The sequence below is a fragment of the Lycorma delicatula genome, chromosome 4 (genome assembly GCF_047948215.1).
Source record: "Lycorma delicatula isolate Av1 chromosome 4, ASM4794821v1, whole genome shotgun sequence".
Classification (NCBI taxonomy): domain Eukaryota; kingdom Metazoa; phylum Arthropoda; class Insecta; order Hemiptera; family Fulgoridae; genus Lycorma; species Lycorma delicatula.
Genome location: NC_134458.1, coordinates 11,797,450 through 11,822,324, shown reverse-complemented (window position 1 = coordinate 11,822,324; position 24,875 = coordinate 11,797,450). Strand labels below are relative to the sequence as shown.

At 34.4% G+C, this 24,875-nt stretch overlaps 1 protein-coding gene across 1 annotated transcript in view; it reads left to right on the top strand.

The window, feature by feature from the left end:
- The window catches only part of Sas-4 (spindle assembly abnormal 4), a 54,208-nt gene that overhangs the window by 16,008 nt on the left and 13,325 nt on the right, over nt 1-24,875 (top strand). The window contains exon 4 of the mRNA XM_075362301.1: nt 22,340-23,050. Coding sequence (XP_075218416.1) covers nt 22,340-23,050 — 711 coding nt within the window. The remainder of the gene's footprint in view (nt 1-22,339; nt 23,051-24,875) is intronic.

Sequence of the window (24,875 nt, the reverse complement as noted above, 5' to 3'; positions counted from 1 at the left end):
CAGGTAATGAAAGCGCAGACGAAGCTGCCAGAAAGGCAACAGTCTGCGATAATTTAGATGCATTTCCTGTAAGAGTGGCAGACGTTAAAAACTGTCTAACTAACATAATAAGAAACAAATGGAGTAGTGATTGGAGGAGATTAAATACCAAATTAAACTCTGTAAAAACTTCTCCATATAAATGGAAAAGCGACGTGAAATTGACTCGCCGTGAACAAGTAGCTGTGACCAGACTTAGAATCAGTCACATGGATTGACAAATTCACATTTGTTAACCGGCGAAGAGAGACCAATGTGCGGTGTTTATAATAAAACACTGACAATCAAGCATCTAATAGAAGAGTGTACAATAAGGACCTCAGAAAGAGGTTCCGTCTAAGAAATGACATTACTGCTGATCTGGATAATGGAAATGAGGAAAAAATAGTTGCTTTTTTGCACGCCAGTGGACTTCTTAGAAGTCTGTAAAAGTTTGAAAATTTTAAAGCTGTGAGAGAATCTCTAAGATGGAAATTTTATATGTATGGGAGTCTCGAAGCGTGGCACGTGTAGTGACGGGAGGTAGCCCTCTTGCTTAGGCCACCCTGGCTCGTCTGTATTCAAGAGCAGCGAGTCGGGGTGTGTCCGATGATGGGATGGGGGACCCTCAAGGGTGGATTGAGGGCACGAGGCTATGGGTGTGCGCGGTGCATGCCTGTAGCCTGTTTATAAGAAGGATTCAATTGCCACGGCACCCTGGTGCGACTGATATACTGCTCAACGGCGGTTCTGGTCGCCCCGAGGGTGCTTAAACAAACTATAAACGAGACTCGTAGAAGAAAGAAAGAAGGATGTGGTATTGATGGTTTGAATTTTTAATTTCATGGTCTTTTGAGAACCTTATCTCAAATTTTAATATCGAGGCCCTTTACACCCCGTAAGTGTTGTGTGTTGTACTTGTCTTTTGTGTCTGAATGTTTTGTGTAGTTTGTGCTTTTAAATAAAATGTAAGGGCCCTTTACACCCTTACATATGATGATCCAGATGATGATACAAATTTAAAGAATGTGACGAGGGCTGAATATGACCTTAGCAGTCGATGCCCGTAAAAATTCAGATTAAAAAAAAATATATTTATCATTATTACTAGTATTATTAATTATTATACGTATTAATATTTATCATTATTAGCATTAGAATTGTTATTAGCATCATACAAAATTATAACAGAATTAATTAAATGTTAAAAAGTTATATTTGTAAACATTTTTTGTATATAGGATTAACTTAACCTTTAAATCTGTAAACAGAGTTCATAGATAATAACCTAACAAATGATAAATGTTACACTACTGGTTAAAACTATATATCGATACATAGAAGTAAGTTAAAAACTATTGACTATGGATTAAGTATGTAGTATTTATTTACATTTATGAGAATGGGAATATTGAATCAAAACAGTGATTAAAGGATTTGCGTAATATGGAAATTATGATGAAAAAGACACTTCAAACATGCTAATTTTCATGCATTGGGGTGTACTGTCAGTATACATATAAACGACGTACTCTATCAGTGCATCCAAATGCATGAAAATGGAATGCATCTCATACTTACTTTTTAGCACGTTATTTGGTTGCTTAAATTACAATTCAATGTAACTACTAGATTCAAATACTTCAATCTAAAACTTGCATAACATTTATTAGTATATAAGTTATTGCATTATTAATTGCCTTGTAATTTGTAGTACAATCCAAAATTTGTAATTAATTTTTCAAAAAAATACTTTATTACAACTTACCGTAAGTCAGATATCAGTTTGGCAGTTGTATGTATTCTAAAGATCAACTATTCTCTGTACAGAGAATCCACTGAACTCCAGTGACCTAAGTATATGTGTATCATTGTTATTAAAGTAATGTTATAATTACATTCTTAATCAGATTTTTTCCTGACGTCTAAAGCATCCAACAAGTCTCAAAAAGTGACTGGCAGTTATCGATTAACTCGTTTAAATCTCTTAAACATTTATCTCTTATAATTGATTATGTGTTGTAATTATAATTGTTAATATATTATAATAGTGTTCAGCCAGTTATGAGTTCAGGAAAGAAGACAGTACTTTTGCAGGGGTTTATGTGGCATAGGGTGCTGGTCGACATTATGTGGTTTCAGCCTGACTATTTGGAAGAATATAGGCAATTTGTATTATATTATGCGCAAGTAACTCACTTGTCATTTCAGTCTGAGTCCTGGTTATTTCGCAACTTGTAACTTGGACAAAGAAACATAAGCTAGCCTTATAAAAAAATGTAAAGAAATTCTTTCGAATAAACACTACCTTGTCTGGATAAAAGCATAAATTTATTTATGTGTTTTGTATTGATTTTTTACCTACTTAGTATTTATTTGAACTCTGTTATAGTAAAAAATAGTTGTTGTTGAAAAAAATATTTATTGTAGTAAAAAATACATGTTGTAATAAACAAGAATCGAGAATTTAAATAATTTTTCATTATCGGTCACACCTTTCCTTCCATCATTACTTTTTTAGTGTTAGAAGTAATTATTTTGATAAATCTGTTAGATAGGATAAGAGGAGAAAAAGGGTAAAATAAAAAAAGGTATAATTGAAAAAAATAATATATTTCTCCAAAATTACATTTTGTTGTTATTTACAAAAAGAAAACATTAACTGATATAGTTCTGTCTAGATTCACTATCCCCAATTTGGATTCATTTATTCGAGCGGGTAAGTATCCCACATGAACACTTCTTTCAAATAAGGTAACTTTTAACTTTACATGTAAACTTCATTAGTTCCACATCTATCAAGGGCATTCAGGGAGAGTATGCAATAATCAACAACTTTGATGATGATGATGTTTGCAACCTGAGCGGCGGGTTATTTTTAATTCATAGTTTATTTTCAAGCAGTGCAGGTTGAGGTAAATGCCCTCCCCTTTTTCTTATTGTTCTCCATATCCCTCTGACAAGGTCTCTAGCCTCCTGTCGAATTTGCTTTCAATTTCATAGCGTTCGTTATGGCCCATGCAGCGGCCTTTTTCCCTGACGATACAATCGGAGGCGGTCATCCTCTGTTAAGCGCTTTCCGCTAATTTTTTTTCAGCCTGCAGCTCTTCTTCGAGAGTCGCTGTAGATGTTATACACTATATCATGTACCTTACAGGCTCTATTCAGCGGGTTTATCGCAAGATCGCGTCTTTGCAATCTTTTTTCGAGTTTAGTTCCTGGTCCATGGTATTGACAGCTTGGTAAGTGAGTTTTGAAAGGGAGTACATCTATGCTCGATTGAGTACGGTTCCTGTAATGATGCTTACAACGCTAAATATTTTACTTGAAAGACTAACGACAAAACTTATCAAACTGCATCCTGTTTTCCCACTGTCCGATTACTTTTTTCTGTCTCATTTTATACTCAAACTAAAATTCTTCAGTTGAACCATCCGTATTTATATCTCAGTCTTTTTCAAATGGCATTCCTATATCTTTCAGTTGGGCGATGGTTTCATCTATTCTCTGTTGAACAGTAAGGCTGTCTGTATTTTTACAGGGCTTCTGTATCTTTCCTGATCGTATTTGTTACTTGAGCGATGACTTAGTTGAATTTCTGCTGGATGAGAAAATACGCGTATCTCGTAGTTGTCAGATAATCTTCGTCGTCCATATGAGCTGCTTTTATAGCGCAACAGGAAAAGTTAGGATGAGGATGATGTTTTCAGCGCATTTGTGTGCATACGCTAGAGTATGAGTGTTTAATTATAAGTTGTGTGGGCAAACACTGCCCTCTGTTACAGTTGGTCATAGATCACATCATCTAGGCCTTGGGACTTTGTGGATTGTGTCCTTGCAGGTGTTGGAATGACGACGGTAAAGATTTATATCTGAAGTCTGACAACATCGCATATCCAGTTGAAACATGTTTATTGCATCTGATTGTCGGTTGCACAGGAAATCACTTCGGTGGGTGGGTGTACAGAAAACGCCCACACATCTGACCGCTCTATAACCACATAATGAGATAAAGATATTTATCACATCTGGTCACATATGTTTTGTTTAGAAATTCAGGTATATCTTAAAAAGGGAAAATACAATAATATTGTAATAAGGCAGCTATATAAGCAGCCAACTTTGATCGATTTTGTCATTATTGGTTTGGAATTTGTGAGAGTAGTCACATTAGCATTCATCTGCATATTTTATCTTGTGATTACTACTGCTAGACTAATCAATTAATGATTATTCATATTGCAAACTATATAAGCAAACAGCTTTGGTCCAGTTTTTCATTCCTGGTTTGGATTTTGTCACATGAGTGTCATCTGGATTTTTTTAAAGTACGATGGAAAAACTGCTACAAGAAGAGACTAAATGTGATCAATCAAGTCAGACAATTCATGTTGATCGTAAAGGCGTTCAACTGCAACCTGACCACGTGCTATTACAAGAAGGATAAGAAAGCGAACAAAGACATCTGGCTGCTTCTACAATCAATTGAGGTGGAAATAAATTCTTTGCTGTCAGAAGTAAATCTTCCATTTTTCCGTCCTATAACAGGCGATCAGAAATGGATGACTAAAGAAAGACCATAAGTGTTGCAGTTTAAGTTTGTCACAGTCCCTATGGTTGTAGGGTTACATTGAACTCAACATGCTCAATCGCAAGGTAGCCAGAAAGTGATTTCCAATAAGGCCTCTTTAAAGTGATGAACAACACCTTTTTGGAAAATGTCTGGTGAATGTCAGAGAGTCAACATTGAGCTGGTGTCCTCTGAAAGAAGGCTGATGAAGCTGAAGTTCATCAGTAAGCTGACTGTCCACGATGATCATCTAAAGAGCCCTGTGGGCCGTCTAGTATGCAAAGGAAAAGGTACATTTCGACAAATCGATTACATGTGCCTTTCCATGCTAGAGTTGAGCAATACTTATATAGGATTTCCACTACACTGTGATGAAAAAAAGTACGGGTTGAAAATCTTCCTGCTAACATGGATACAGACAGCTATTTACATCATATAAGATTCTGTCAGTTACTCCTTTACAATCTTCATTCAGATGAGTGAAATAACTATTTAATAATAATACATAGGCATTAGTAGAATTTCTATAATAATTATTTCTTTGTTCAATTCTAGGCTAATTAGTTATATATTAGAAAATAGAATTAATATTTTAGAATTAAAATGTAACTTTAAATAATTACATTTTTACTAGTTTAATTTTGATAGAATGTGTTATCATTGAGTAATGAATATGTGTTTAATTCCAGCTTAATTATACCTCTTGTTTTAATGGTATTACTATCATGCTATTTCATTATAACGTTAATTATTTACTAATGCGCTATTTTGTTGTCATGTTTTATTAGATAATAACATGCAATTTTAACATAATATTTTATTCATTTATTTATTGTTCTTTATTTAATATTAGAAAATAAAATTAGAGGTAAAATGGAATTGTTTAAATATTATTAATAATTACATATGTACTAGTTTAATTTTGATAAGAATATAATTTAAATCAAATAGTAGTTGTTTGTATTTGTTTAATCCCAGTTTAATTATTAAGTATTAGAAAATACTGTTAATATTGTTTTTCTTTTCCAGTGTATATGTATATACAACTACAACTATGTTCGGTCGAATTTTAGTATTTGACTTGATTACGTGTTTAATTAAAAGCATTTGTAAAGATTATTTTTTAAATACAATTACTATTGTGCTATTTCATTTTAATGTTTTATTAGATTTAAATATACATTTCTTTATTCATATATTTATCTTTCTTTATTTCATATTAGAAAATAAAGTTAAAAATGAAACTGTTATTTTTTTTAAAAATACGATTACTAACATCCTATTTGATTATAATGTTTATTAGATTTAAATGCATATTTGTTGTTAAGATAATAATTACTATTATTTTTCCTGTAAAGATCACTATAGTTTTTATGTTCAGTAATGCCTACCTTTCTTAAGGGCCTCCTACAGGTACAATCTTGTATGACTGACTTGTATGTACAAACAAAAAAAAACAAGTCACTAAATGCATCATCGTGCATGATGACTTACTTCCTGAAAGATGTTGGTGTCATCATATATTGAAACTACATGTGCTTGTATGTATTAAAATACTTGCTTGTACAAACAAGATGACCAACATGTAAAAATAACTTGTACGTGCATACTTACTTTTGGCATTTTGGTTGTACAAACATGTTACATCACTACACTCATCGTATTTTTTGGGTGTAATAAGTGTTTACATACAGTTTTATCCACCCAGGTACAATATCTGTATGACAATTTTGCGTGTACAAACATGTTCGTGGTAATCAATTCAGGTTTGATTTTGTCGCTCATACATTTACTGCATAGTACTTGTGTGAAGTGGTTGACTGTTTTCCCTAGTGCTATTTCAGATCCTTCATTTTTTGTCTAATTATTTTTTTTTCTTTAATCAATTTATAAATATAAATTTGTGACATGAGAAATGATAAAAATATAAAATTTATGTATTCATTCTAATCCATTCATTAAGTTTTCGGCTTATGGTACGCTTACTTCCTACCAATCTTGAGATCATTTGGCAGTAGTTTAATTAATTTTATTACTTTGATATAACTGCTTTTGAAGCTAATAATCTTATTTATTCTCGGAATTGGAATATATTTAGTTCTTGTTGTACTATTGCAATTGATCAATTTATTTTGTAATTCAATGTAGTTGTAATTTCATGATTGGTAAGAAAACATCTGTTCAATGTTCATAGGTAATTTCTTACTAAAAATATTTTTACTTATTCTGAGTATTCTTTTCTGGAGGCACTGCATTAAGTTTGTGCATGTTTTGTATGCACCACCCCATGCAATAATTCCATAATTAATTAAAGCTGTGGAAAAAGGTGTAATATATAATTCTTAACATTTTTGTGTTTATAATTCTTGATAGCTTATAAAGTATAAATACTCGGTATTTATACTCTATACTATGTCTTTTTGATTATGTACTCAACGTGTTTATCCCATTTCAGGTTAAAATCAACAATCATTCCTAAGTATTTACTATATTCCAACTCTTTTCAGCTTAACTGAAAACATTACTAACTGATTAACTGAAAAGATTATAATTGATTTTTACGTTCATTTCCATGGGTACACTACCACTGTAGGTTCGGAAGACCATAAATACCATCATTTCTATATTCAGAGATAACTTATTCAGGGCTAGCCAATTTGAAATATTATGTAAATATTCATTCATTTTTCTTTCAACTTCAATCCAATTTTTCCCAGTTGCAATTATAGTTGTATCATCTGCATAAGACAAAACTGCACTTTCAGGCATATGCACATGAACATCACTGATATACAATGTAAATAATAGGGGTACTAAGATTGTACCTGCAGAACTCCTATTGATATCTTCCTATAATCACTTTTGGCTGCTCCATCTCTAGAAAAAGTATGTGTACATAAATAATGTAGGAGCAGTTTGTAGTTTAAGTATTATTATTATTATTTATTACATTCTCATTTTAGTTTTTTATTAAATTTTTTTATTCTTTTATGTATTGAGAAAAATACATAAAAGTAATCTTGTTCTCAATTGTTCAAATGAAATATTATTTTCTTTTATTATATTCTTTTATTTTGAGTAAATCTTGTTGTGAATTATAATTTAATATTTTTGTATACTCTGGAATTTATCTTATCTATTCTTTTATTTTATAGTTGCTTTGTTTGTTATTTAATTGTATAGATTAAATATGTTGTATATATATTTTTTTTATACTTTAATTTTTTGTTTAAATGTAACAATTAATTATTATTGTTAAATTAAACAACATTTTTTTTTTTTAAATGTTAAACGGTATTATTGTAAAAAATTGGGTATATGTAATGGTAACTTTCTTATTAAATAAACTTATATTTTTGCTGATCAGAATTCTGACCAGCTAATTTTTCTGAATAATTTAAATCTTTTCCCACCATTTTGACATTATTTTGTAACGTTTAAAAACCCATATGGGATTTGTTAAAAAATCATTAACCTGGAAATATTACATTATTTATAATTTAGCTTGTAAAAGGCTTCATAATATGTAATTTACCATGTAAAAGGTGAGCAAAAAGAATAAAATAAATAAAAAAAAGAAAAATTTTTAATTAAAAAAAAATACATTAAAGAATTATTAACCCTTAATATATTTCTTGTAAATGATTGCAAAATGTATAATGTAACTGGTAAAAGGCTGCTGTTTATTGGAAAAAAATGTAATGAAAGTTGGCTTAGATTAGATTAAAATAAAAAAATTAGTTTAGATTAGGAATTTAATATATATTTAAATTAGGTTAAGGTCAAAGGTCAAATTTGGGTCAGAACAATCTAGTTATATCTACTCCTTGAGTAGCTCATAGAATGATGCAAGAGCCACAAGTAGTACGTAAGTGAGGGTACAGAATCAATAGCAGGATTTTGGTCACATGACTCTGCCACCACCTTGGAAATTTCCCTCTGATCTCTATATAACTGGATAGGGAATCCTTATGGCGTAAAATACAATTAAGTGTTCAATATTGAAGCATACTCCAGCACCACAGAATGAGATGCTAGGAACATAATAAAACCATTGTACACTTGTGCGACTACAATCATGATTATAGGGTAGTGTTTTATCCCTACTCTTACACTTACCTGTGCGCCACTTCATTTTATTTAGTTCTACCACTCATTTAGCAGCGCTAGTTTATGCTTCAAATTTTACCAATTCCAATACATGGGATCCCCTATCCAGTGATAAAGAGGTAAGTGGAAATTTCCTTTTCCTCAGGATGTTACCAAATTATTTTTTACAATTTAAATATTAATTATTTTAATATTTCAGATGTTGGTAGTACATCAGCTGTTGTTGTGATGTTGCAGTTTAGTGGGAGAATTAAATAAATAATTAATATTGAAAGTGTAAATAGTAAATACAGGTTTTGAACTGGGTCACCTGGTAAGGCGGGATACTGCTGCTTTAGCTCGTGCAGCTACACCAACTTCCAGATTGACAAGCAAAATTTGTTTTACATAAGTTGTGAAATTACATTAGTTTAGTTAGTACCAACCACCACCGTTAGAGAATGCCAAATATATAGTTTTAATATACTAATTTAAATAAATATTAATTAAAATTTTTTTAAATTAATTAAAATAAATAAAAAATAATTTAAATAATTAATAAACTGTTATATTTAGTGTGTGTGTGTGTATGGGCGTGCGCATGTTTGTGAAAAATATAATATTCATTTATAAAAATGTGTAAAAAGCCTACTACAACCACTACATAGTGGAGTAATTTACATCCACAGCTGGCCAAAGTTACTTAACTGTTACAATCTAATCTTTTTTAAGAGAGACTGTTTTAAATTGCATTTTATCTACTTAACTTTGCTGATGTGATGATTCACATTTTAAAAACATTTTTGACAATTTTACATTACAACTTTTCTTTTTAGATACCAGTATTGTTTTTGTTTGACTTATTGTTTACTTTTCACAGTAAACTTATTTTTTTGATTAGCAGTGCAGATAAACAAGAAAATATTTCATGAAAAAAGCAACTATATTTAATTATAGATAATTGTATTTTACTATGAACAAATTATTTATTTTTTTTTTTACTTAAATACTATAACTTACTAAAAGTACGTGATACAAAACAATAATAAGGATTCTAAGGATTTTTTCTGATTCTCAGGGTTTTTTGTTGTATTGGTAAACATGTCTGAAAAGTATCTGTACATTTTTAGCCGTATTGGATGTTTAGTCTGTTGTCAGCTGTCAAAAGGATAGCACGTGTTTTGGTATGATCGGCGATTTTTTATTTGTATAAATAATGGATTAGAGAATTTGTATTAAATTTTGCTATAAGAATGGAATAAAGTGTATAGCAATGTTTAAAAATGTTAAATATTGCTTTTGATGAGTCTGCTATGAGTAAAGCAAGGGTTTACGAGTGGTATAAGCATTTCCAAGAAGGTCGTGAAGACGTTGAAGATGACGAGTGCCCCAGACGCCCCAGCACATCAACAACCGATGAAAATGTGGAAAAAGTGAAAGAAATGATTATGAATGATCACCGAATCACAATCAGAGAAGTTGCTGATGATGTTGGGATATCAATTGGCTCATGACATGAAATTTTTTCAGATGTTTTGGGTATGAAATGTGTGACAGCAAAATTTGTTCCAAAATTGTTGAATTTTGAACAAAAGCAGTGGCAAATGGAAGTTGCTAAATGACGTCAACAACGATGCAGAACTACTGAAACATGTCATAACAGTTGATGAAACATGGGTTTACGGATAAGATGTTGAAACTAAGACTCAATCGTTCCAGTGGAGGCATTCTGCATCACCAAGCCGAAAAAAGCTCGACAAGTATGGTCGAATGTGAGTGTTACCCTCGCCGTGACCTTCAATTTTAACGGCATAGTGCAGCATGAGTTCTTGCCACAAGGTCAAACGATCAATAAGGAGTATTACCTACAAGTTCAATGCTGTTTGCATGAAGCAGTTCAAAAAAATGCCCGGATTTGTGGTGAAACAATTTATGGCTTTTGCACCATGATAATGTGCCTGCTCACACTTCATAGATGAGATTAAACGCGAGAAGTGTTTCAGGGATTGGAAAAAGCGCTGGCATAAGTGTACAATATGTAATGGGGGACTATTTTGAAGGGGATAACATTAATGTAGACAAATAAATAAAATTCTTGTTACTTTTCAAACTCACCTCATATATTGCTTCAAATAAAATTCTGAAAAGTTCAGTGCCCTATTCAGAATCCTTGGCATCAGTTTCACTCTTCTCTTCTTCATCCTTTGAATATTTTCTTTTAACCCCTTTGCCATTCTCATCCTTATCATCATTTACTGCTGTATTCTCTCCTGAATGAATGAGGTTTGGTGCTCCTGGTAGTAGAAGTTTTTTGCTTCTTTGGTGAACAGCTTGCTTCTTTTCTTTCACATTTTTCTTGTGTAACTTAAAAAGAGGTCTGAACTGAGAAACAGCTTTTTAAAATGTGTTCCTGTTACACTTTCCCCTTGAAAACTTTAATCTACATTGCCGAAATTGTTTGTTTCTTGCTTCAGCTGCTTCTTCTGATATCTGACCGATCGGTAAATATAGCACTTCTAATTACAGTTAATAAGTGCATCAAAATTTTATGCAGGGTCATGGTGTGCCGCCTGTACGCTTCAATGTTTAATTTTGCTACAGCTGAAGCAAAAACTGGAAACTTCTCGGGATCTGTTTGGTGGCTGCTTGAGATGCCTCTAAAATAATTTTGTAGTTTTTTTATTAGATGCGCATTTACTCCTGTTATACAAGCAGCCATTTCTGGGTCAGAAAAACCCGCTTTGATGTGTTACCCTCATTCGTGTTATCAAAGCCCTGCTTTTGAATGTCTACTGGAAGACCCATTTTCTCTTTGTAGCTATCTTGTAATTTCTTTTTTTAATTTTTTATAATTTCCTTTTCTTCTCGAGTTTTAGCCTGCCACTTTGATTGGAATTTTATATAATAAATGCAGCAATGAATCAAAAAATTGAATTCTTGCTTGTAAAAATTGACTGACCAAATTTCAAATAATCAGAATTTTCTTCATGAACTGCATCCAATATACTGAAATCTTTTGATGTCTTCACACAAATGTAACACCTCATTGTTCATGATGTGCCAATGGCTGCATTACAGACTTTCCTGTCTACCGTATTAGGTATCTGTACATGTTTTATTTTAATTATAACACAATGATTGTACAGTTACATAAAAGCTGCAATGACATGAAAGAACTTTGAAAAATATAACTATCATACTCACTACTATCTTGAAATTTTTGTTTGAATTGTGTCTGTTGAGACCCATCACACCCTCACTAAGAAACTAATGCAAAAGTTTGTATATAAACATACTGAGATTGAAGTCAATCATTTCAGATTGGACTAATTTTTACATTAACTGTTCAATTGACTGTACTATATATTGACTACATTATGCAACTACAAAATTCATTACGGTTTTAGAAAATATAACGGGGCTGGAAAATTGCTATTTTCCAGCCCCGTTTTTACAAAATGGCAGCTGTATGCAGAAAATGTTTTTTCTAAAATAAGGTACTGTTAAGACAAGGATCTTTTTTTTTCCCCTACTTCCCCGGGCCGGGTATCCATTCAAGTATGCGCAGCCCGGGAAAGTGTCCTTTAAACTCAAAGGAGGCCTCCCACCCGCCGGCTGTACGTCCGGCACAGCAGGTCAGCCTCCCCGGTTGGATCTTTTGTTTTAATGTGCCTGCCTCAAGCCCCCCCGACAGAGAACCAGGCCCGACAAAGCCGTCCCTAGCCCCCGCCGAGGGAACCGGGTCTCAGTCTTTTCACTACCCAGTTGTTATGATCCCCAAACGAAGGAATGATCTTCTCCTCATAGCTGCTTGCCTTAACGAAAATATTAAACTACTAAGTTACCACGGGGCCTCAATGGCCTCTTAAAAGGGCTACATCATCTTTAGCCTTTAGCACTATCTTGGCAAACTCCTCCATTTTGTTCCAATTGTCTGGATCGCAGGAGAAAAAGAAGCAGATTCTCCGGATTTAATTCTTGCAGCCCTGCACGTCGTCAATGTATAGTCCATCTATTACAGTGGAACAGAGTATGTTCGTCAGTATCCGAATCCTGGCAGAACATGCAAATAGGTGCTGGTCTTCTACCGAATTGATGTAAATAATATTCGAAGCTACCATGCCCAGAAAGTATTTGAGTAAGATAATAACCAACCTCCCCATGTCCTCTATCAAGCCACATGCCCAAGTCGGGTATCAATCTCCTGGTCCAGGTAGCTTTAGTGGAAAGATTCCATCTGTCCTGCCATGTGCGTCTGATGTTGGCTTGGGCTTCTTGTTTTGGCATGCCACGATACCTAAGTGATCGCTCTTTAACTAAGAGGTCGATAGGGGGAACTGATGACAGTACACAAGCCACATTGTAAGAGATGGTGCGGTATGCAGAAGTGATGTTTATAAGAGCTTGCCCATGCAGAGTTCTTACAACATTTCTTGCAACACAAAGTGCTTTTTCCCATATAGGTGCAGCATACAGTAATACAGAGGTTAAAGTTGAGGCAATGACCCGCCGCCTAGATGCACGTGGAGCTTCATGACCAGCCAACAATCTTGTTAAAGCCTTTGCGGTATTCTCGACCTCTTTACATTTCTGTGCGAGATGAGGACTAAACTTTAGAGCTGGGTCTATAATGACACCAAGATATTTTGTTACTGCCACACGGTCTAGTCTGCGATCGCCCACGAGGAGATTTAGGTCTCTGAGTCGCCTTCTTTCAGCCAGAAAAATATAGTGACATTTATCTAAAGACAAAGATAGTTCTCGGTCCGAGAGCCAGTTATTAACCAATGTTAGCACTTCATTACCGGTAACTTCAAGGTCACGTTCAGTTTTGGCAATTAATATAGCCAAATCATCGGCATAAGCAACTATTTCCGAGCCTTCAGGTAATCTCAGTCTGAGTATTCCATCAATTACTATTAGCCAAAGCAAGGGGCCTAACACAGACCCCTGCGGCACTCCTCCATGAAGCTGATATCTAAATTTACCTTCGAGCGCCTCGACCAAAGTCCACCTATCAGTCAGATATTCTCGTACTTGTCTTTTGATATAGCGACTAATCTGTTTGTTCGTGAGAGCAGCCATAATCGTATCCCACCGGACCGATCCAAAGGCATTTTTGATATCTAAGAGGATAAGCAACGGGATTCTTCTGGTACGCCACGTACCAGATCTGACAGACAATTCCCAGCTGGTAATGTTATCCAGAGCTTGCAGCGTGGGTCTATGTTTCCTGAACCCAAATTGGTTATCATGAAGCCCGTCTTTGGACTCTAATTCTTGGATAAGTCTGTTCGCTACCAAGCGCTCGGCAACCTTTCCCATATTATTGATGAGACTCAACGGCCGATAGCTAATGATTTCTTGATTGCCGGACTTCTTAGGCAGGAAAACAGTCCGTGACTCCTTCCAGCATGCGGGGAAAGTCTTGTTTTGTACTCCATAATTGGCCACGTCAGTGATTTCCCAGGGGATTATCTTCATTAATCCTTTGAGGAGGGCAGCCGGGATTCCATCCGGACCCGGACTTTTTTTATCCTTCAGACTAGAAACGGCAGTAGCGACCTCGTTTTGTGTAAAGCGTTTAGCTTTACAGTCTATTATGTCCGTATGTCCCTCGTCTTGAACAGGGAAGAGGTTATGAAGATGCAGTCTGGCCGTTTCTGTAACTAGGACAGGCAAGCGGCGTCCTAGTCTCTTCATTACTATTTTGTATGCCAGTCCCCACGGGTCTGAATCCAAGTCAGCACACAGCTGTTTCCAACAGTTTCTTTTACTAGTCCTTATTAGATGATTTAAAGTACGCCTAGCTTGGACAAATCTTTCCTTCGCCTGGTCATATGGCGCACCGCCAGCGGGCCGCAGCCTTTGCTTTTTCCTACGCCAAAATTGTAACACTCTTCGCTGATCTGCAATTTCAGACGTCCACTGGGTGACGACCCCCTCCAAACTGCAGGACTCTAGACAGTTCTGTAATAATTGATTCTTGAAGGACTTGCGGCATTACTATTCTTCCATCAGATAGGGTCCTGGCAATCTTGTTAATCACCACCTCAATTTGTCTTGGACTAAATCTAAATCGTGAGTGGCTGATGTTGAAGGTCTTGCGCCTTCCATAACAAGCAATGTTGCTAGGTGATCGCTTCCGGTTTCAGATTCAAGAACGCTCCAACTAAAGACTGAAGGATTCCATCTGCCGTCCACCAGTTTAAGATCCAGCACCGATCTATGGCCTCTTGCCTCATAGGTATAAGTGCAGTCATTCAGGCAGATCAGCCCTGTGGTCATCATCATGTCAATGAAGATTCGTCCCCTCGCATTGGTATAAGAGCTGCCAGTTAAAATGGACTTACAATTAAAGTCGCCTAAGAGTATAGGTCTACTAGGTGCTCGCTGCAAATCGTTGATGTACTGCGCGAAGTCCCCGATATTAATGTTTGGACTTGCGTAACCGGCTATGAGGACAAAGTCCGGGAGTGCTACTGCCAGAATTTCCTCACCTCTATGAAGTAGGTGCCAGCCAAGACGGCCGGAGACATTACTGATAGCAACATCCCCAACCGCATCAGCCTACCAATCACCTCTGGCCGCCGTTCTCAGGTTGGGCTCTGTGGTGACTAAAGTCAACCTCAAGATCGTTTGCAGTCTCCCCCACCAGATCATGGGAAAGGATGCTCCTGTTGATGTTAAATAGTATTATTTTAGCCATTATTTAGGTAGTCCACACTGCACTCCTCCTGTGCGATGGTCCGTGCCGTTGCAGTCAAGGCATTTAGTGGCCTCCTTGCAGTCTCTTATCACATGGCCTTTCTGACCGCAGTTGTAACAAAGGGTGGTCAACCCTTTGTTACCCAGATAGGTCATATCTGGGCCCTTACATACCGTACTCGTGTGATCAGCGGCCCAGCATCTTTGACACCTCATATTATCAGTCCTGATATAAGCCCGGCAGTGAACCCAGCCGACCTTAATTCTACTGGAAATTAACTTAGTTGCAGCCCTCTGATTGGTTATTACTGTCGCATTTCGAGTATTTCCATAAGCCTGCCGTAATGAGGTAATTCTGAAAGACTCTGTGTCTCCAATAACAGCCGTAATAGCCTCGCTTAATTCTTCCGCTGTGGTACTCTCTTCCATGTCTTTAACGTGTACCACTGCGCGTCAGTTGCCCTTAGTACGAAAATCCACTTGAAGGTCAGAAGCCCTATCTCTCAATGTTGCGGTAAACTGAGCCGCATCTTTAATTCTGACTTCCAAGTCTTCATTTCTACCCTTGCGAAGGGACAGGATTTCCCCTGCCTCGTCTTTAAAGATCTTATCCTTTACAGTCTGGAGTAGATCAGCATATGACTTGCCCTGTGACCGGACAACCACCACTTTGCTGCCTTCCACAGGAGGTTTTGATCGCCGAGCAGAAGCGAATCTAGAACACCTCCTACTCTCTTCAGTCTTTTTCAGCGCTACCATCAATGCAGGCGTCTCACTAGTCCTGAACAGATAGATAACCATCTTCTTAATCATGACACCAATAGGACCACTTGGCAGAACGAACGCCGCATTAGGGGCCCTTAGTAAGATCTTCCTGACCGCGCCTAGTATACACCCAGCAGCAGCCCTGTCGCCCTCTGTCGAGCCGTAGAAAACAGTATACTTATTGGTCTGAGTATCGTATTCATCATCCATAATGACAGAAGTGTCTACAGCTATCATTCCAGGCTTCTTGCCCTCTGCCATTGCCCTTTTGGACTTGATGATATCAATAAATTGACAGGTATCTGCAACGCCCTCTGCAGGCAAGGTAATTAATTTGGCTTTAGACATTGTCCAGGCAGACCATCTCTTAGCGGTCATATCCAGAAGTTCCTCATCAGTTAGTTCAAGACTTAATATGTCTTCCTGATCTGCACCAGGGGGCATATCAGTCTGTGTATATTGCGAACTGGTCTCTGGAGTAGTCGTAGTTTCCTGCAGATGTTTTAAAGCAGTGTATATTTCTCTTAATTCTTTACTATGGTCATACATATAATTTAACATGTTTTTTTCCAGATGTTGTTTGTAACGCATCATCGCTTGTCCTAGTCAAAGAGTAACCTCCTTTAAGCCACCAGTATAGACCTCTTCTTCAGAGGAGGATTGTCTAATTCGTTTTTTGCCCTTGGGATCAGTCGGTTTCAGCGGCGGAAGGCCTGAGGATCCCTGTCCACTAGCATAACTTTGTTCTGTTTTATCCGCCATGGATGATAAATAAATTCAACAACTATGTAGCAGTTGTGTTCTCCAAGTAATTCCCTTTAATTTAATACCCCACATGTGGGGTAGCCAAAAATAAGGGGGGTCAATGGTCCCCCGAAATCGAAAAACAATTAGGGGGGTCAATCAATCGGGAATGACCCAATTCATATAGATCCTGAACGGTTTTGATCCAGGGCCAACGGGGGATAAAAAAAGGGGGGTCAAAACGGTCCCCCAAAAAAATAATAATAAAGGGGTTCAATCGATAGGAAATGACCCAATTCGTATAGATCCTGAACAGTTTTGTTCTACGACCAACGGGTAACAAGATATGAACGTTTAAAGTTACCTCCATTAAAAGTCTGTAAACACTTAGAAAAAATTCAGTATACCTACTGTTATTAGTGAAAATTTTCCAATTCCTTATTTACGTTAAATACAGTGACGTCACTCACACTGTCACCGTCATTAACTTGCACGAAATGTCCACTATAAAAAACAGAAATAACTCAGTTGCCCGTTGTCTAATTTTCACAAAATTTTAAACACTTATTTGTATATCCATCCTCAATGTGAATCCAAAATTTCCGTTTAAAAAAAACAAAAAAGTTTTTTTAAAAAAATTAAAAAACTTAGTAATCCGTTAACCAAAAATTCTATTTTTTCTTTAGACTTGTCCAGTAGTCCAATCACAATGTTAAACAGCACTTTCCTGATAGGTAAAGCCGAAAAAACCCGATCAAAAAGCAAAAAACAGCGGAGCAAAAATCATCTTCAATCTCAATCGTCTTAACAGTCCGAGTTCTCCCACTCAACTTCTAAGACAAGGATCTGTTCAATACAAACATCACGGGCCAACAAGCCCTGACAAGTTTTCAAAAATCTTTCCGAATTTAAAATTATGTTAAAAAACTGTTTAATTTCTTACTTAGTAATAGATATTTAATTTTTAATTTACAAAATATTCTAAAACTAATTGTTAGAAATAATTGCGTGTACCTTTCAATCCCTCAATGAAAGATCTTAAGTCAATTGCTCAACATATATAAAAAGTAATAACTCAACATGAAACAACAAACAATAAAAAATAACTAGCTGCTCGCTTCGATGCTTTGTTATGACTGAATTAAAAACCAATTAGCATTAAACAGAGATGAATCATGCAACTTTGTGATGGCAAGTTTAATTTTTTTACTTTTGGTCAGCTGTTTCGTACAAATACTCCACTGTGCACTGATGGCGTACAATAATTATCTATCGTGTGTATGGGTGTGAAAATAAAATATAGAAAGCCTAGAAACATTGAAAACAAGTAGTTTATTACCAACCACCACCAATATAGAACACCAAACATACATAATTTAAGTTTAATATTTTAGATATTTTAACTTTAATTTTATTTTATAATATGAAATAAAGACGATAAATAAATGAATAACATATAATGAAATTGTGTGTTAGTAACTAATAAAACATTATAATGAAATAGCAAAATAATAATATGTAAACAATTCCATTTTAAATATTTGATATATAATTAATATAATCAAGTTGGAATTAGACATATATTTATTATTTGGTTTAAAACATATCGCATTGAAATTAAACTAGTACAAATGTAATTATTTTTAAGAATATATTACTCACCCGAATGAATTATTGTAAAGGGAGGTAATTGATAGAATCCTGGATGATGTAAAAATGTATGCAGTAGCAGTATAAGAAGATCAGAACTTTGTATGAATGCATGAAAATTTGGTGGGTATTTATATGAAACTGTTAGGGTTTGACATTGACACAAATGTATCATTTGATACCTTTGAAAGTAGTAAATAAGATTTTTGCATTGTCAGCAAGCACTTGTATATCAGCGCACACGTCCCTAATACTTTCCGATCATGCAGTAGATGTATTTTCAGCACGTGGCAATTTTATTCTTTAAAATTCTTAAAGAAATTTTTCTTATGATGCAGCATTTTTTACTTGGGGTTGAAGGTTAATTCATTTTCTTACTTGGTGTCAGTTTTTTACCTGGGGTTGAAGGTTAATTCATTTTCTTACTTGGTGTCAGTTTTTTACCTGGGGTTGAAGGTCAATGTTGTCCTAAAATCGGCATAACTACTATTGTGAAATATTTTATTTTATTGTTTTGTTAATCGCATATTACATCATTGCATGTAATTGAATTTGACTCTGTTCCTTCTGGCGCTGTGATAACATCATTGTTGCTGAAAAGATAGTAACCTATTCCTTCAACATCAGTCACTAAACTTTTAAGTAACATACACTTTGGTTGGTACAGTCATTTTAAAAAAAAAAAGTTGCTGAACCTCAACCTGCCAGGGCCGAACAAAAGTTTGAAGATCACATTGGTTTACCAGAATTTGAAGGACCTATTATTAAACCCCTGATGTCTGGAAGAGGGCTGTGTATTTTTTGGATTGAAATATTTTACATCTCCTGTTTAACAGTCGAAATTTGCTATTAACTTCTGATTCTGCTTTTCTGCATTTATTTCTGCTAGTAAACATATTTAGACTGTAGTACTTATTCTATAAGATCCTTCTTTTCTAACCATGAATCTCGTTTCTTATCGATCCCCAACCAGCGAATAAGTAGTTTATTACAGTCTATGTGGGTCTGTTTTAAAATGGACATATTTGGTACACTTTAAGTAGGTGTTGTATCTGCTTATCTGAAAACAATTTCAGAATGAATTTCATGGACACTTGATGCTTGTTCAGATCTTCTGTTAAAATTGACTGAACTGTGCAGAATTAGTTTATCTCCCTAATTGTAAGTTAATGGTTAGAGTGCACTAAATCGTGAACTTTCACATTGTATTCGTTGGTTTTTGAAGTGAAAGCCGGCTGAACCGGGATTCAGTTTTGATTGATTCGTGGCTATCTTTGAATCTGCTGAACCAGATAAATAAATTTGACAGTCTCAGAAATTTATCACTGAAAGCTGTTTTTAAGAGATCATAAGTCTCCAAAGCTAATTTCCTGATTTTGAAACAAAATTTGACCCAAGCTCGTTGTTCTTATATATGAAATATAATTTAATTTATGAAATCATATAATTTAAGTTAGAAACTATTGTGTGAAATCCTGTTACATTGTACATAATCTGAAGTTAAACTGCTGTAAAAAAAAACAATTCCTAACTTCAAGGAGGAGACTTAGGGTGCCAAAATTGTAATTGTGCCATGAACTTTGTGGGTATTTTTGAGTTATTTAATTTTTTTTAGCATTATATATGTGGGTCAGTCAATATTAAAGACCCAAATAGTTGTGGAGACACAGTTGGTGAGAGGTATATCTGTGATCACTTTTGATTAGCAGTTTGAGCAAAATTGTTTTGTTTATAACCTCAAAATCTCATTTTACAATGATGGGTCTTCTGGAAGTTTGCAAATTGTTTAAAATAGTGTTCAGTGATCTGTATTTTGTTTTATGAAGGTGAAAAAACCAGTTCTGCAGTCCATAAAAATTTACGAACTGCAGAAAGTTTTATAAGTGGGTAGAAAAATTTAGATAGTTGAACTTCAGTGACTGATGACAAGCACCGTTCTGGATGTCCAATTAAAATTTCAGCTCCAGTGCTTGAAATTTGCATAAAGTCTCTTATTCAAGAAGTAGATTACAGTTGAGATTATAGCTGGAAAATTACAAGTAAGTGTTGTTACATTTCATAACATTACACCGACAAGCTGAAGTAAAGTACCGTAAAACAAGCGCAAGATGGGTTTCAAGAGAGCTGGCAGATCGCCATAAGGAGGCAGGTATTTGCATTTGAACGTAATTGAAACAATGGTATCAACTGAAAGGTGATACTTTTTGCATAGCATTCTAACTTGTGATGAGATGTGGATTCACCATTATGAACCGGAATAAAAAAGACGGGAGGATGGAGTGGAAGCATGAGTTCCAGTGTCAAAAAAAAAGTATATGAACCCAAGCTTCAGCAGGAAAAATCATGACAATCTTTTGAGATGCAAAGGCCTGGTTTTCATTGATTTTGTAGAAAATCGGTGAACAATAAACTGCACATACTACTGTGACATGTTTATAAACAAAGTCAAGCCAGCAGTTTTGAAAAAAATGCCCTGGATCTCTGTGAAAAGGCATCATTCTACTTCATGATTACACCCAGCTTCACACAATTTAGGTAACAACAGATAATTGCATCAGGAAGTACTACCTCACCCCTCCCATATAATCTTTACTTGGCCCCATCAATTTTCCACTAGTTCAATCCACTCAAGGAGTCACTACGTGGTAAAAAGTTTAGTAGCAATGATGACATCAAGAAAATTTGCTAAATTGGCTCAACATCAAATTTTTTTTTTTTGCAGCTGGTATAAATGTGTTGATTCAGATGGGACAAGTGTATTAATAATGCTGGAGTTTATGTCAGAAAGTGAAAAAAAGTCACACTAATTCAATAAAGTTTGAACTACAGTAATTTGTATCTTTAATTATTGAATGACACTCATCTTTAGGTATAATTGAAATTTACCTGCAATTAATTGATGACTTTAAATTAAAAATAATAGTTTTGCTTTTGTCAGACAATTCTTTGCAAAATGACTAGCTTTTAATAGCTTTGTTTTTTCAATTTGTACACATTTTTTAAATTTATGTCAATTTTGTTGTTGGTAAGGGATTTGTGTGAACAACATAATACGTTTTAATGAAACTGGAAGAATAAATTTATTTTTACCAGACATGATAATTTACAGCATTATACTGTCTTACTATTTACTATTTCTTCATTTGAATTATTTACCAGTGGGCTGCTCCTTGATAAAATAATTTTTTACATTTATTTGGTCAGATTGCATAAACAATTAAATCTGCTCTGCTTTTGGTAAAACTTTCACACAGGATTCAGTTTGGCAAAAAATTTCAAGCAGTGGAAGTCAAAGTAAAGAGTTCTTAATAATTTCCACAGAATTTTTTAAAATTTTAAATGGGATTTCCTTTTTGCCACTAACATTAACAAAATAAGTTTTTGTGATTTACATGATGTTGACAAGTCTTAATAAAAAATTTCAGAAGAGAATAATAAAATCTGAAAGAATTTTATAGGAATTATTTTGGTTGAGGCTTCCTTCCTAAGACAAATGAGAACTGGTACCCAGAAGAACACAGAGTAGTCTTAATACCCAAGAATAATGTTACTATTGATCCTTAACATCTTGGAAATGAAAAGGAGTTAAAGGTTGATGTCAATGGTTATCCGGTTGGCCAGATTCAGCTATATCACAGTGATCTTTTAGCAGTCGATGTTTATACATGAATATTTCAGATTGCTGAACAGTAAGTGAACTTAAGGAAGAAAATGTTAATTTGTACTGTTTTCATTATTATTGTGTTATGTTTGTATTCTTTGTTTTGTAATCGATTCTTATATCTTTTTGTTTAGGTTGAATGTGTAGAGACAAAGTTCTTTGAACTGCTAGAAAAGCGATCAGTTAATGATAGCTTTTTGTCAAACTCATCATTTGTTGATGAGGTAGTGAAGTCCTTTAAAACAGCCTCAAGAAGTACAAAAGGTTATCAGGATTTAAAAGAAATAAATAATGTCTTAAATTTAGTTGATCAATATTTAAAGATGAATGATAAACAGATTGTTGTAGCTACAGATTCACATCCACCACCAGAATTGTATGATGTTGTTGATGAGTTGCATGATCTCTTTAAGATGTATTGTAACTGTAGTGAACGTGGTAACTTAAAAGACTATTCAGCAAATAATATGTCAGTATTATCTAATACATGTTCTGTTAGTAATGCAGAACTTAACATTGCTTCTAAGTCTGTGCCACCTTATGTAACATCATTAATTGATACTTTATCTGGGAAAATAAAATACTTGAATGATAAAGTGTCAGAATATGAAAGAGAGATAAGCTTAGCCCACTCTATGCAACAAGATTTCAAAATAGCAAAAGATATTGCTGACAAGTGCCTTAAGGAAAGATTAGCTGAACTTGAAGAACAAAAGTCATTATTAGATAAAAGATTAAAGCGGTTAGCTAAAGAGAAGGAGTTGTTTCATACACACTCTGCAAGTCTGAGGAATCGACCGAAAGTTACAGAGCTGACTGAAAAGATAAAAAAACTGAAAGAACAGGTAATATGTAATAATGTATATTCATTAGCGATCTAGGTTTTATTTAGTAATTTTATTAGGTACTTGAATATATTGGGTTAAAATGCACATTATTACCAATTTAGCAGTGTGTGTTTTGTTCAAATTGGCCAATGTAGGTAGCAGGTCGTATACAGTAAAGTATTTAGTGGATGATCTTTGCCTTAGAAACCTTCTAAACTTTGTAAACCTGATACAACTAGAAGTGTTCAATATTGCAGTTGCTGCTTAAAATGTAGATAATGGTTGGCAAAATATCTAGGACGTACTTTAGATGATGACATTAGTAAGCGTCATACTTACCTCAGTTGTGTGGTGATCTTGTTACTGAAAGATGCAAAGAAGGATCTTGGGAGATATAGTTATACAGTTAGGTGATGGAAATGGATTTAGTAGTGATTAATTTATAGGGAACAGTGCATTGACTGGAAAGAAAAGCAGTATCTCTGTCGGAGAATACTATGAATTTCAGATAGGCAATCCAACTTAGCTCAGCCAAAATGATAAGATTCAGCTAATATGGCTATGGATCTTTGAAATAAGTTAACTTAAGTGTGTAAAATCATTAAAAAGGTAGGAAGAGTTTGATCATAGGTTAGATTTAGCTGAATCTAACACAGAGAATGCTTAGCATTGCTTGTAGCTAGGTGGGAAGGCAATGGAGTGGAAGAGAAAGAAAGTTTTAGAGTTGTATAAATTAAGTTTCCACTTGCCAACAATTTAAAAAGTGTAAATCCCCTAGTACTTTCGGAGCTGTTACTCCATCTTCAGGGATTTTCTAAAAGATGTTAATTTAAATTCAAATCAATAATAGTTTTTAAATTAACAATATGTTTTGAATTAAGTAATGTTAGTTGCAAACATTTTACAAACATGACGTTACTGTCGTATTGACGTACAAATTAATTTTATTCTTGACGACCGACTATTATGAACATATCAGTTTAATTTAAAAACGATTACTGATTTGAATTTAAATTAACATCATTTAGAAAATCCCTGAAGATGGAGTAACAGCTTCGAAAGTAGTAGGATTTACACTTTTTAAACTGTTGATAAGTGGAAACTTAATTTATACAATTGTATTAATACCAACAGTGCCAAATGCTTAGTAAATTAAGTTTTTAGATATTGGCTTTATAACCTGGTTATACTAGTATTCATACAGTAGCTTCATGATTCATGGTTTTGCCATTAGAAAACTATTCATGGGATATGGCTTTGAATGTATATAAAACCTGATTTCTAATTTATTGTTTAGCTTTATAAGAATGGGTGCCTCTAATTAATTGCTAATAATTAATATATTTATGCTAATTTTGTGATTTAAAAACAGTTTCTAAAACTGTGAAAATTTTTATGGTAAAACTTAGACTATTAGATTTTATGTTTTTCAGTCTTCTGTGGAAGAATTAGGAAATTTTCAAGATTTTGAGCAAAATGGCAAACTTGTACAATTACCCTAAATAGAGTGAGGTTCTTTATGAATTGATCAACTCTATTCTTTCTTTCCTTTATTTTTATCTCTTCCTACTATAAATGCAATGGAAATTGGATTAAATGCTACTCTGGTGAGATCTGTGGTGTCATGCTGGCATAGCATGCCAGCGTGGATTTTTTTTGGTAAAATTTCAATTTGGTGGAATATCAGTTTTCATGTTATGCATGTTGAACTGCCTGTTGCATTGATTTTATAATAACTACAATTAAGAAGAAGAGTTGTAGATGATCATAATTGTAGTATATTGATCTGAATATAAACTTGTTTTTATCCAAATATTTTTTCAAATAATTATGATGTGGCTTG